The sequence below is a fragment of the Merops nubicus genome, unplaced genomic scaffold, assembly GCF_000691845.1.
Source record: "Merops nubicus isolate BGI_N331 unplaced genomic scaffold, ASM69184v1 scaffold5474, whole genome shotgun sequence".
In the NCBI taxonomy this organism is placed as follows: Eukaryota; Metazoa; Chordata; class Aves; order Coraciiformes; family Meropidae; genus Merops; species Merops nubicus.
Genome location: NW_008604758.1, coordinates 19,444 through 33,202, shown reverse-complemented (window position 1 = coordinate 33,202; position 13,759 = coordinate 19,444). Strand labels below are relative to the sequence as shown.

The following is a 13,759-nucleotide window of genomic DNA, read 5'->3' as shown; positions in this document are numbered from 1 at the left end:
GGGCAGGCCCCTTGTTGGACCTCTCTCCCAGCTGTAGATCTCTCCTTTGGGAGAGGTCCCGTTAGCAGCACATGAACTCCTGAAAACCAACTCGAGCAGCTAATTCCAGAAGAACCCAACTCTCCTAGAAGCTGAGGTGCTGGGAACTCACCAGCCATGGGTTGGAGGATGCCCTCTGCTACCTTGATGAGCTGCTGGTAGATCTGGATGGAGAGCTGGCTCAGCACCTCACGGTATGCTGTCAAGTCAAAGTTCTTCAGGCAGTGCTCGTTCTGCTTCGCCGTGTTTTGGGTCATGAAACCCTGAAGAAAGGAGATTAAAACCCTTGCTTTGATTATTCCACCTCTTTAGAGCCCAGGAAATTATTTAAAAAACCCTTTCTTAAAATATTCAAAAGAAATCTTTTGAGCACAAGAGATCCAGATGGTCCCAAAGTCCATTTTTAGTCTGTTAGAGCAAAGATCAAGACTCATCATCCCCCCCCCCGATTTCCTCAGCCTTGTTTTCACCATTTCTTTCTCAAGGGCTGTTTTAGAAAGAAAAATATTAAATGAGAAGTTTTGTTCATTTTATCCTTAGCATGTTTATTAATTGGAATATGTATAAACTGGAAAAAGTCACCTCAGCCCCCCCCCCCCCCAAATTTTAATAGCAAAACAATACCAAATCTTTAATTTGTTCATCCCTGAGCAATTATTGATGAGATCATCACAATGATTGATGAGAAAAGAGAGATTTGGAGAGAAATACTTCAGAAAGAATAAAAATAAAACACACTCTAAGTGCTTTGACAACATTTTACATTGATTTGAAAGCCTGAAACCTCTCCAAGGAACTGGCCTCAGATATTCATGGGTTCCCAACTCAAGAGGTATTTGGGAAACTGCTCAGAATTGGTTTTTTTTCCCCCCCTCTCTTTTGTTTTTCCCTCCAATTATCAACTGAATTTGCAAAAATCTGGTTCCTTTAACACACTAAATCACAGCAAGCAAAGTGAAATGGAAATTTGGTTGGTTTTTTTCTAGCTCTGGTGGTTTTCTGGGGGTTTTCATTCACATGTCATGTTGTTCTCCAGGCAGAAGAGGGCAAACTTAAATTATTTTCCTGTTGACTGGAAATCTTGCAAGTCCAGCCCTGAGGATTTACCTCCTGGGAAGGGCTGGAACAGTTCATTTGATCCCATTGGATCCAATTGGATCCAAATTTCATGCCATGAATATTTTTTTTGATTTATTCCTAAAGCTTGATCCTTCAACAGACCCAACACAAGTCAAGACTCAGTGAGAAGTGGCAGAAATGTGGCTCTGTTGAAGGTTTCATACCCAGGACATGAAGGGACTGTGATGATCTAATTTAGCCAGGAGGTGTCAGGTATAATAAAACTTATTGTGACTTATCAAATATCACTGAGGTGGCAAGAAATGAGAGAGGATTTCCTTCCCCTGGTGATTTTTGCTCTCTCAAAGGGTGAGTTTTTCAACTCGTTGAACCCAAAAGAAGAAAAAATCAAAGAATCAGTAGAAATATGCAAAATTTGGAAGAGTTTTTCCCCTGTCTAAAAATCCAGGTTGATGAAAAGCTGTGGGACCTGAGACCAGAGGAAGAGCCTTCAAAAAGAGCCTAGCAGAAGGAAATCCCCTGTTGACACAAAACCAAGTGTAGGGTGGGCTCTGAAATAGAAACTGGTCTGTTGGGGGTTGGGTTCTAAGGGTCTTGGTTTCAGCTCTTGAATGTCTTCTCTTGGTGCAAGCCCATGAACCTCTGGTCTAGTTCAGACTGGAGAGAAGGAAGAAATGTTTGACCCTGAGGGTGGTGAGCCCCTGGCCCAGGCTGCCCAGAGAGGTGGTCACTGCCCCATCCCTGGAACCATCCCAGGTGAGGTTGGATGGAGCGCTGAGCAACCTGCTCTAGCTGCAGATGTCCCTGCTCAGTGTAAGTTGGAAAAGATGACCTTGAAAGGTCCCTCCCAACCCAACCCATCCATGATTCTATCATCTTATAACTGAAGGAAGGAAGGAAAGCCAGAAGTGCCTCCCTATCACAGCCAGAGGGAAGCCACCAGACCCAGGAGAGGTGAAGACCCTTCTTGAAGGTCTCCTGCTCTACTTCAAGACCAAGGGGAGGTTTCTTACCACGTCTCCACTGTACTGCTTCAAACAGTGCAGGAGGCGACACGTGTTGGCCAGCCAGAAGGATGTCATCTCAAAGTCATTGCTGTGCTTCTGGAGAAGAATGAAGACACCTGAGAACCTCCCCCTTCCAGTGGAGGATGTTGGCATGGCAAGATAAAGTGATTTTGAGTTCCCCCCTCCTCAGAATCAGGAAGTTCTCTCTTCCTGCATGAGTCATTTCTTCCCTGAAAAGGTTTTTAGATCTCTAAACACCAACAGTTTCACCACTGAGATCCAAATTCTCCTTGTTCTCCTAAAAAGAGAAGCTGTAAGACTCCCTGGGTTTGAATAGCACCAGGAGAGGTGAGTCTCAAGATGCTTCAAGCTGCTCATAACCACCCTACAGCACCTCAGCTCCAAGACAAGAGAATGGACACCCACCTTCAGGACCTTCTTGATGCTGTTGATGGTGGAGGTGAGCAGGGAATGCACTTTCTGGTCATCGTTGATGTAGTCTGCATGCCTGAGGCACATGTAGAGGATGTAGGCAGGAAGGCAGGGAACAGCAGAAGACACTGTCTGGGGCTTGAGATCTAGAAGGTTTAGAGGTCTTCTTACCAAAAAAATCATCTTAAAACTCACCAACTCCCAAGTGAGCACCAGAGCTGGAGGTGTGCCCAGGTCAACCCCTCCCCTCCAGCTCTAGGGAAGATGAAGTTGTGGTTCTGCAGCGTGGGCAGACCACCAAGAGGTCCCACTGCTGGTCAGGTGGACCTCCTGGAGCTGGCTGAAGAAGAAGGGCTGCAGCACCAGGGCTTGGGGAGGTGGAACTAGCTGCACTGAAGCCTGAATTCATGACATGGGTGGCTTGACCTACCCAAACTCCCCTCAGCAAAAACCTGCAGCTCAAACATCTTGAGATGTCAACTTCACCACCTCTTCCAGGCCAGAGAAGGAAGAGCCAGGCAGAGAAGCTCCTCACCTGTGATGAGGTTTCGGATGAGGAGTGGTTCATCTTCTTTGTAGTACTCCAACATGCCCTGAAAATCTTTCTCCTTCCTCTGGACAGCAACTTGCATGTTAGGCTCCTGCTGCCTCCTCTCTGCTGGTACCACAGCTTGGGATGCTGGGAAGAGAAGAAGAACATGGCAGGTGGGACCTGGTGATGGGCAGCTCTTCATGTCCTCCACCAGCCTTGGAGAAGACATCAGCTCAAAGCATTAAGGTTCCAACACTGCCATCAGCTTTGACTTGGCAAAAGAGGAAGAACCTGGTCTGGAATGAGTGCTCAGCAGTGGGTCTGGCTCTGAGGGAGAGGGCAAGAGTTGGATCAAAAGAGGAGAAGATGAAGATATAATGAAAAACTTCTTTGGGGTGAGGGTGCAGAGCCTGGAGCAGCTGCCCAGAGAGGCTGTGGAGTCTCCTGCTCTGGAGAGATCCCAAACCCACCTGGCTGTGACCCTGGGTGACCTGCTGGAGCAGGGGGGTTGGAGGAGATCATCTCCAGAGGTCCCTTCCAACCCCACCCTGCTGGGAATCTGTGTGAATCTGGGACTTTATTTGCTGAGGAACCACAGACTAGAAGGGAGTAACCCTGTGAGAAGCTTTTTAGTGGGTCATTTTCACAGAGGTGGAAAAAACACCAGCCAGGCAATAAAAATAGACCTCAGCCTCCCATATTCTGCCTGGGTGGAAAGCAGAACTGCAGAGCCACTGGTCTCCAACCTGTATCTCTCATCTGCCCAGCATGGATCAATGGACCAAGGCCAACGGGATGAGGTTCAACAGCACCAAGGGCTGGGTCCTGCCCTTGGGTCACATCAACCCCCTGCAGTGCTCCAGGCTGGGGGAGAGGGGCTGGAAAGTGCCTGGGGGAAAAGGACCTGGGGGGTTGGTGGACAGGCAGCTGGAGATGAGGCAGCGTGTGCCCAGGTGGCCAAGGAGGCCACCAGCAGCCTGGCTTGGAGCAGCACTGGTGTGGCCAGCAGGAGCAGGGCAGGGATTGTCCCCTAGGACTGGGCACTGGGGAGGCTGCTCCTCAAATCCTGGGGTCAGTTTTGGGCCCCCCCCTTCCAGCAGGACCTTGAGGGGCTGGAGCGTGGCCAGAGAAGGGCAACGGAGCTGCTGGGGAAGGGTCTAGAGGCCAAGTGGGGGGAGGAGCAGCTGAGGGAGCTGGGGGTGCTGAGCCTGGCGCAAAGGAGGCTCAGGGGAGACCTTCTGGCTCTGCACAGCTCCTGACAGGAGCCTGGAGCCAGGGGGGGGTTGGGAACAAGGGACTGGACAAGAGGAACCAGCCTCAAGTTGCCCCAGGGGAGGTTGAGGTTGGCCCTGAGGAGCAATGTCTTCCAGGGCTGTGCCAGGCTGCCCAGGGCAGTGGTGGAGTCCCCACCCCTGGAGGGGTTTCCAAGCCCTGGAGATGTGGGGTGAGGGACACGGGGCAGTGGGGACCTGGCAGGGATGGGGGAAGGGTTGGACTCTATCTGAAAGGTCTCTTCCAACCCAAACAATTCTGTGATTCTGACTCTGCTTGGTCCCAGAATGTGCTGTTCCCCCACCCCAATGTCCACCAACAGCCAAATCACCTTCAAAATCTTGGACCTTCTTCATGTAAATCTTCAGCTGCTTCTTCAGCTTCTTTTCATTCTTTTCCAACTTCTCCAGCAATTCTTTAAGATCCTGAAAAAGAAAAGCTCCAAGCTGTGGAAGATGTGGTGATGAAGAACCTGGTTCAGTGGGGACCTGGCAGTGTTGGGTTAACAGTTGGACTCTACGATCTTAAAAGTCTCTTCCAACCAAAACGCTTCTGTGGTTCTATGACCATGGATGTTGTGCACCTGCTGCTTCCAGGAGGAGCTCTGAGCAGGAAGTTCTCACAACACACCATCAAAAGCCTTTGACTCCTGGTTGTTCAATCCTATTGAAGTGGTTCCAACACTACTTGGACACTCGTGTTGTTGAGAAAGGCAAGAAGCCTTCAGCTGAACCCAGGAGGGCCCAACCTTCAGACCTTCACAGCTCCTACCTCCTTTCTCTCAACCCCTTTTTCCTTCCCCTCTTCCTTGGGCTCTTACCAGATTCTCATTGGTGAGACGTGTGATCTCTTGCTGAAGTCCAAACTCCACTTGGGCCTCTGGAGAGAGCTGCAGGGTCTGCAGGAAAGTCTGTTGCTGTTTCTCCAGCTCTTCTTTCATTGCATCCACTTGGTTTTTCAGAGCTTCCACCTCCTCCTCGTATTCTCTCCTCTGATCCTGGAGCTGTGCTTCCAGCAACCTGAGGAGAGGACCACACCCATCAGTCCACGACTTCAGCCCTTGCCCTCAGCACCTGGACAACCCTGAGGGGATGGAATTGCTGAGCTGAAGGGTTGGTAGAACATTTATTTGGTGGCCACCACTCTTCAGTCCACCAGTTCTCTCAAGAGGCCTCACAGAAGTGACTCTAGAAGGGATGAGGACTTTGATGAAGGACCATCAAGCCTGAAACTGCCAAGTGTTAGTCCCAGCTGATAAAAGGAGATGGTGGCAAAGAGGAGGAAGGACCCATGGGGATGCCCAAGCCCATGTCCTTGCTGTAGCTCATGGATGTGCTCTCCTGGGCACAGCTTTGTGAAGGACTGTATAAAAGAACAGGTTTCCTGTGGAAAGCTTCTGGATGAAAACCATTCATCCTTCTCCTAGATTTTAGGGTAAGTTTTTTGGTTGCTGTTAGAAGATCTAAAGCACCCAATCTCTGCTCCCATTTTCCAGCAGAACAATAGAAGGGGGGGTTTTTCCAGCTACAGCAACATGGGCAACAACACACTCAGCTTTGCAATCATCTTGTCAGGAGCTCCCTCCTTCAAAGGCTTGGAAACAAAGGCCCACCAGGAGAGGAGTATAAAGCATTTCATTTCCATTTCATTTCCATTTCATTTCTTCACGTGGGTTTGGATTTAACCATGAGCCAGCCTCAGAAAAAACACACTCCTCCTAGAAACTTGGGTTCCTACCTTGCTTTGAAAAACAAATGAGTCAACCCTGGTATTTTTTTGGGGCTGGTTTGACTCAGATCCCTCTAGATAGGACTGTTTTAGGTTACTTCATACCAAAGTTTGGTTGAACTTTTCCTGTCCTTAATCAGCTCGTTTGAGATAAATCTTATCTTGGAGCCTCATACCAACCCTGCAGGAGAGCAGAGCTGGATGAACATTTAATGATCAGCTCTTCCAAGCACCAGGTTGAAGCAGGAGAAGAAACCCAGAGTCCTTCTGCCTTGCTTTCCTCTCCATTTCTGTTTCTAAACCTTCAGGAGCTGGCAGCTGAGAGATCCTCTGAGAAGCACCAGCACCCCCAGGAGATGTGGAGGTTGGAGGCATGGTCCCAAGGTGTCCTGCTGGGGGGTGTGTGCCCCTCATAGCAGGACGTGGGGTGAGCTGTGGAAGGCTGGCACTGCATGTCCACCACACACCTTCCTCCTCACCCCAGCAGGCAGCAGATGGATGGGAGCATGCAAGGCAAGCACAAGGACTCCACTTCTGACAAAGGTTGGGAGAAAACACTTTCAGGAGGTGCTGTATCTCAGCATCATTCAGAATAAAACATCTACAAGGGGTTTTTTTTGAGGAGGTGGTTCCTGGAGATGAGCTTCCCAACCCCTTTATCACCCAATTTCTCAGAAATGGAACATTGTTCTTACTGAATCCCAGCTCAGGCCTTGGTGCCAACCAACCACCTGCAGCAAGGCCCAGTTGGAACCACAACAACTCCTCTGAGAACAAGAGGAGGGTCTCGTTTCCTCCAGTGGAGAGGACCACAGGTCCTGTGGAGGACAAGGGGATGAGAGCAGAGGAAGGGAAAGAACCAAGAGGGGGAGGGAGAGAGGAGAGGAAGAGGTGAGGGGAATAAAAGAAAGGGTTTGACCTGGCAACTTGCTTTAAGCCTTGGTAAGCCAAGCCCAGCTCTCCATCTTCATTGAGATACCCCCAGTCCTCAGTCTTGCTAGAAGTAAAGGTCAGGAGAAGGACAGGAGAAGACAGAGAAAGACAAAAGGTCAGTTACAATGAAAAGGGCAAAGGTGCAGAACCCTCCTTCAGGTCTTTGTTTCATGGCATTGTGTCTCCTTTCCCAGCATGGGGGAGGAGAACCACACCCTGGTCATGCTTCCTCCAGCAGGGCTGGTGGAGCTTCTCCTCCTTCTCCAGCTGGGAAACGTGGCCTCATGTCCTTTTTTCCCTGACCCACCACGGCCAACGTGGCGACCCCAAATCATTCAGGGTGGAAGTGATCATTGCTCCATCCCAGCTCCAACCTCCTTGGGGGTTATCACCACTCCTGAGATGTTCCTGCTTTGACCCAAATAAGCCCAGCTCCTGGAGGTCAGGGCCAGAGTTGTCATTTCTGGAGGGGTAAATTGTTTCTTGTTTGATGGGAAGAACTGACAAGTCCACAGCACAGCAGCTGCCTCAAATCCTCATTAAATCCTGACTCTTGAAAGCCAGGGAGAAGAAAAAAGGACCATGAAGGACAAATGAGAAAGCAGAAGTCAACACAAAGGGTAGAGGAAGAAAGGTCCAAACCCAGAGGAGGTCCAATGAAAAGCAGAGTGATCTTTAGCAACTCCCAACAGGCTTCTTGCTTCTCCCCCACCCCAAAAATAACTATTTTTGAGCTGGAAGATCCCACGTGAACTTCCAACCCCATTTTCTACTGACACCTTGGAGCAGCTCACTCCTCTTCCAGACCTTCTGCTCTCTGCCACATCTCACTAATAAGCCACTTTTGAGCCAACTTTCTCCATTTCCTTCCTTCTGCAGCAAATTCTACTGGTTTAAAATAAATTCTCTTCCTTCTACTCCAGTGGAGGGTCTCCTCAATCATCAAGCCAAACAGTCTTTCCTTAGAGCAACCTTCAGACCAACCAGCTCCTGGATATTTGTTTCCTTGAGATCTAATCTTCTCTGTATCCATCCAGAAGAATCTCATCTCACTTTAATACAAGAAGTTTCCACTTAATAGTTGGAGTTTTTTAGGTTATAAAGTGCAGGAAAGTCCCTGAAAGAAGCATGGATACCCTATATTGGGAGTCAACAAGAACCCCAGGTTGGGGTCAGTCTCTTCTCCCAAGGAACAAGGGACAGGACAAGAGGAACCAGCCTCAGGTTGCCCCAGGGGAGGTTGAGGTTGGCCCTGAGGAGCAATGTCTCCCTGGCAAGGGCTGTGCAGGGCTGTGCCAGGCTGCCCAGGGCAGTGGTGGAGTCCCCACCCCTGGAGGGGTTTCCAAGCCCTGGAGATGTGGGGTGAGGGACACAAAACAACCCTTCCCATGAAGACATTTGTCCTCCTGTCCAACCTAAACCTCCTTTGACACAACTTGCTCCTCATTATTTATGGCACATCAGCAACCTGGGAAATCTCCCAGGAGATGCATTCTCCTGGATGACCTTAAATTCATATTGACCAGGACATGAAAAGCCAAAAAGGATTCTTTTTAGCTAATCAAGTTAATTAGTCCAACTTCCCTGCAGGGAGCAGGGACATCTGCAACTAACCCTTGACCTGTCCCAACAGCCCCTGCTCAAAAGTTTGTCCTCAGCTTTCTTCCAGGCCCCCTTGAAGGACTGAAAGGCCACCAGAAGGTCTCCTCAGCTGGAGCCTTCTCCTCTCAGCTGCCCCAGCCCAACTCTCTCCTGCTGGGCTCCCAGCAGAGGGCTTCCAGCCCTTGGACAATTGTTGTGGCCTCCTCTGGGATGGTCCAGCAGGGAGCATCCTCCACATGAGGTCAGTGCTTCACTGGGCAGCTGCAGGTGGGATTCACCCAGAAGAAAAATGAGAGCCATGGATTCTACAGAAATCACAGAAGTGAATTTTTTGTTGGCTCAACGTTTCCACCAAGACCAAAGAGGCTCAAAAGAAAGATCCCAAGAAGTGAGGGAGGAACAAAACTTTACAGTCAGCAAAAATCAGCAAGAGGAAAAGAGAAAACCAAAATCAGGTCAAAAAAAAGCTGAGTCCACCTTGTTTCTAAGGGGTTGCTTTTAATTCAAACTTCTCCTTGACCTGGCATCAAAGGAAGAAGTTCTTCACTGGGAGGGTGGTGAGCTCCATGCCCAGGTTGCCCAGAGAGGTGGTCGGTGCCCCTGGGGAGCAGTTAAAGCTGTGCCTGCTGGTGGGACCTCACATCCCACACCAGTGTCCACAGCTCCAGGAGGAAATTGGAAGATGATCAAGAGAAAATGGATGGAATTGATGAAGTGACCCAAAAATCCCACCTTGGAGCAGGAAGGATGTTGAGGGCCATTGATTTACTGACAACAAGGTGATGGTGAAATCAATCTCCTCACCTCTACTGGAGGAGGGGGAGGACTTTCATCAGCAAGGTCACTTCAGGAAAGCAAGTAGGTAATGGGAAATAGAAAGAAAGAAACCAAACACTGGTCTTGATCCACCAAGACATGATGCTGCTGAGAAACAAGTGTCACCAGAGTCCTGGACCCCAACACCCCCCACTCCTTCAGGTCTCTGGGATGAAGTAAAAGCTGGTAGAACCTCTCTGGGAGAACTACCAGCCATCAAGGGTCTTCAGGATGTGTGTGGAACCCAGCCCTTCCAGCAAGCCCATCTCTGTGCTCGTGCACCAGGAGATCTCCACAGGTTGTCATCCTAGATGAGATGCATTGAGCAACTCTTCACTTTTTCATGCTTCCTTCAAAAGTCTTGGCTCATATTCATACAGGTACAGATTAAATCCTAATTAAGTCATGGTCTTGCCCAGCCTGGACTCCTAACAACCTTCTGCAACCACTTGACAAAGTGGCAGAGTGTATTAAAAGCCATTGATCCACAAGGGTTGGGTCTTCTGACTACCTCCTGAACCCAAATGATTTAGGAAGAAAGCCTCCAAGGTGTATTTCTCAAGAGAAAAGGAGATGAACACCCAATCTCCTTGCAAGAAAACATATTATCTTGATGTTTAATCTGTTTCATTTTGTCTTCTTGCAAGATACAACTTTATCACTTGATGTCCTCCTGGATAGCTGCAAGGATTGACTGAACACCTCACCACAGGAGCCTGGGGTTGCTCCAAGGATGGACACACGTTCACAGTATTAACCCTTGCAGGAAAGCCATCGTTGAAGAAAGGTTTCCAATTCTCAGTTTTGACACAAGAAGAGCAATCTGGGTGTTGCCAGCTTGTGTTTGATCTCACTTCACCACCACGGGGCTTTCTGCCTCTGGGCAAACCAGAGGAGAACCCTGTGGTCTTCTCCAGCATAGCATGAGGACTTCCTTCAAATAAGGAACTCCTAAAAAGACTCCAAAATCTCACTCTTGCTACTATTTCTGTACTGGAAGCAAGCCAAAATCCAGTTTTGCTCACATCTACCTTGGCTTTTCCACCTGCCCAACATCTCCTCGCCCTCAGGGACACGCCGCCCCAACCTCAAGGGCTCTTCCCCCGTCCCAAGACTTGCATCTTGGGTCCCATCTTTAGGATCCACCCTCGAGCCAAGGTCCAGAGCAGAACCCAGCAGCTGTGACCTCTCTCTGAGCCTTGCTGTTGACTTTGGTGTGGATGTCTCCAGCTTGGGTGGGGCCCCCACTTACCGGTTGGTCTCACACATCCCCTGGTAGGCTTCGATGGCGTCCTCCTGGTCAATGTGTTTGTCACTGTTGGGCCAGCTGGCAGTGGTGGTGATGCTCTCCTAAATTCAACATGCAAAACACAACAGCATGACATCCTGAATGCATCCTCTGAGCTCCTGATCCTCAACAACCCCCCGTTGTCCTTAAGTTTCCTCAGGGTGTCCCTCAGACTGGAGAGCTTCTGTGAAATCAGACATGGGGGTAGACAGCAGCAGAGATTAGGAGATGGAGTGAACCTGAGAGGGAGATGAGGGGGTTGTGTGGTCTGAAACACAAACCCTCAAGGAGCCATAAGGCAGAGGCTTAAAAAGCCCAAGTGAGAGTTTTTAGGAATTGCACCCTTCAGTCAGAAGAGCCTCCAAAGAGAAGAGCCCTCAACTGTGATGGGACAGGCTCTTCTCTTGCCTTCACACCAGCAGAAACACATCACAGCTCTACCAAGTGAGCAGACTCTAGTCTAGAAGCTCTTTTCCTCACCTCATTTCCCTCCAGAACAAGCCAGTTGTCACACAACATTCACCAGGAACATCTCAGACCACCACACCTTGGTGTAGGGCTGGAGAAGCTGTTCCTCAGTGTGGGCTGGCTAGATCTCACCAGGGATGGGGTCAAAAGCTCTCCAACAGCACAGTCCACCATGGAACATCTAGTCCTGAGCTGTCTGAAATGTCATGGACTGTGTCTTACCCATAGACAGAACCTCCTACAACCCTCCAGAACCTCCTACAACCTCCCCCTTCCATCCTGCCACCCAGAGCCTCCTCAAAGCAGAAAAGTCATCGCTCGGTGAAGGTCCAAGAATGGGAAAAGGAAAAGCCAACCCAAGACCTTCTCCATTACCAGGTTCTTCCCCATTTCTTTTTGCTGGGCTGCCTTCATGATCTGTGTCCTCAGGATGAGCACCTCTTCCTTCCGCACCTCCAGCTCCTCGTTGGCCGACTTCAGCTGGTTGAGGAGGAGGTTGTAGATGTCCTGGAGGTCGTTGGAGGAGTTGTTTTGGGTGGCTCTGTCAGCCATGGCCTTCCTCAGCTCGTTCAGTTCATTTTTCAGCTTCTTGTTCTCTGATTCCAGTTCCTGCCTCTGGAAAAGCCAAAGCAGGTGGAGCAGTTTACATCAAGGGGAGGGGTGATGGCTCCAAACTCCAAGAGAGGAGATTTCAACTGGAGAGAAGGAGTTTGGGACACTGAAGGGGGTGAGATCCAGGCCCAGGATGCCCAGAGAGGTGCTTGACCATTCCAGGAGAGGTTGGTTGGGGGCTCTGAGCAACCTGCTCTAGGGGCAGCTGTCCCTGCTCAGTGCACAAGGCTTGGACTGGATGACCTTAGAAGGTCCCTTCCCACCCAAAACGTTCTGTGATTTCTACCTGCACTGGGAGAAATGCTCTTTCTTCAGCTTAGCCCAAAAGTGCTCATTGATTTCACAAGTCACACGGTCAGAACATCCTGAAACTTCAACTGACACTCTGCCCAACGTTGGGGGGGGGTGTGTGGAAGAGGTCCTCAGGTGTTCACAGGGATGGAAAGAGCTTCACTCTTCAGGATGGAGCTTGCAGGGCAGTGCTGGGTGAAGTAGGAGTCTATCTAAATCAGAGGTTAGCACTCTCATGCCAAGAATTTGCCCTCTCCTCCAGTTCTGCTGCTTGACAGGATAAGAAAAGGAAATGAGCTTTGTCTAAGGGATGAAAGAAACATCCCAGGGATGAAAGAAACATCCCAGCTATGCAAAGAGTGAGAAATCCCACCATGGGTCATGCTCCTGCTAGGAACACAAAGGCCTGGTGAGGATTCCTTGGTGCCTTCATAACTCCTCCTCCTTCCCCAGCCTGAAAAAAAACCAAACCTGGAAATAGATTTTTCCCTGGGGAACTTTTTGTTGTACCCAGGGGTGACTCAGGGACATCTGTCCCACCAGGGAGATGTTTCACATCCCTCCAGTCCTGCATCACAGGATCACAGACTGGTTTGGGTTAGAAAGGACCTTTCAAGGTCATCTAGACCAACCTCCCTGCAGGGAGCAGGGACATCTGCAGCTAGAGCAGGTTGCTCAGAGCTCCATCCAACCTCCCCTGGGATGGTTCCAGGGATGGGGCAGTGACCACCTTGTTGTTTTCTGTGTTGTAGGGAGAAAATGATGGAGGTAGAACCATAAGGATTTGGAGCTTGATGGATTGCAAGGCAGGACAATAGCTCTGAAGACACAGGAGGACTATGGTGAGAGGTGGAAGCTACTCCTGCCATCCCCACAACAGATTTAGTGAGTTTTGACCCAGGTGGCACCTTGGGAACACACAGAAAATGGGCAAGAAGAGGAGTTGGAGCTTGGGAGAAGAAGCACATTTGGCTTCAGCTGCAAGAATTCACATCTACTGCAGAGCAAAACTGCTGAGACCTCCAGTCTCATGTCAAAGGAAAGCCAAGGAAGGTTGGAGAAAGGACCCTTCACCACTTGTTACCACCATGAATGACCCTACAACAGGTAGACTGGAGCAGATGTTGCCCCAGAGAGAAACATCTGTGAGTCCACCTCAGGCCAAGCAGCTGATGGAGAGCCACAGCTTCCCAACTGCCACCTCCAATGGCTGGAGCCAAGTAGAGGAGGTTTTGGGTTCTCACCACGTTCAGGTGAAGAGTTTGGGCTCCTGGAGCCCTGTGATAGGTTACAGCACTAAGCAGGAGCTCCCCACTCACCTTCAGGCTGTTGTAGGCAAAATCTTCGTGGTCTGAAGTCACTTCAGTCTTCATTTCAATCACCTGCAGGGATCAAAGAGATTTGTATCTAAAAGCAGCCAGGGTTACAGCTTGGGCAGCCTGGAGAAGAGAAGGCTCCAGGGAGAGCTTCTGGTGGTTTTCCAGGACTTCAAGGAGGCCTAGAAGAAAGCTGGGGACAGACTTTTGAGCAGGGCCTGTTGGGACAGGACAAGGGGGGATGGTTTGAAACCAAAAGAGGGAGATTTACATGGGAGAGAAGGGAGGAATGTTTTACTGTGAAGGTGGTGAGCCCCTGGCCCAGGCTGCCCAGAGAGGTGGT

The 13,759-nt window shown here is 49.8% G+C and overlaps 1 protein-coding gene across 1 annotated transcript in view; it reads right to left on the bottom strand.

Annotated features, from left to right (window-relative positions):
* Positions 1-151: 151 nt before the first annotated feature.
* The window catches only part of LOC103771792 (unconventional myosin-Vb-like), a gene marked incomplete at both ends in the record, with an annotated part of 29,187 nt that continues 15,579 nt past the window's right edge, over positions 152-13,759 (bottom strand). The window contains 10 exons of the mRNA XM_008939104.1: positions 152-302; positions 2,133-2,222; positions 2,553-2,704; positions 3,094-3,237; positions 4,694-4,787; positions 5,183-5,381; positions 7,010-7,087; positions 10,694-10,791; positions 11,573-11,812; positions 13,420-13,482. Of these exons, the coding sequence (XP_008937352.1) occupies positions 152-302; positions 2,133-2,222; positions 2,553-2,704; positions 3,094-3,237; positions 4,694-4,787; positions 5,183-5,381; positions 7,010-7,087; positions 10,694-10,791; positions 11,573-11,812; positions 13,420-13,482 (1,309 nt within the window). The remainder of the gene's footprint in view (positions 303-2,132; positions 2,223-2,552; positions 2,705-3,093; positions 3,238-4,693; positions 4,788-5,182; positions 5,382-7,009; positions 7,088-10,693; positions 10,792-11,572; positions 11,813-13,419; positions 13,483-13,759) is intronic.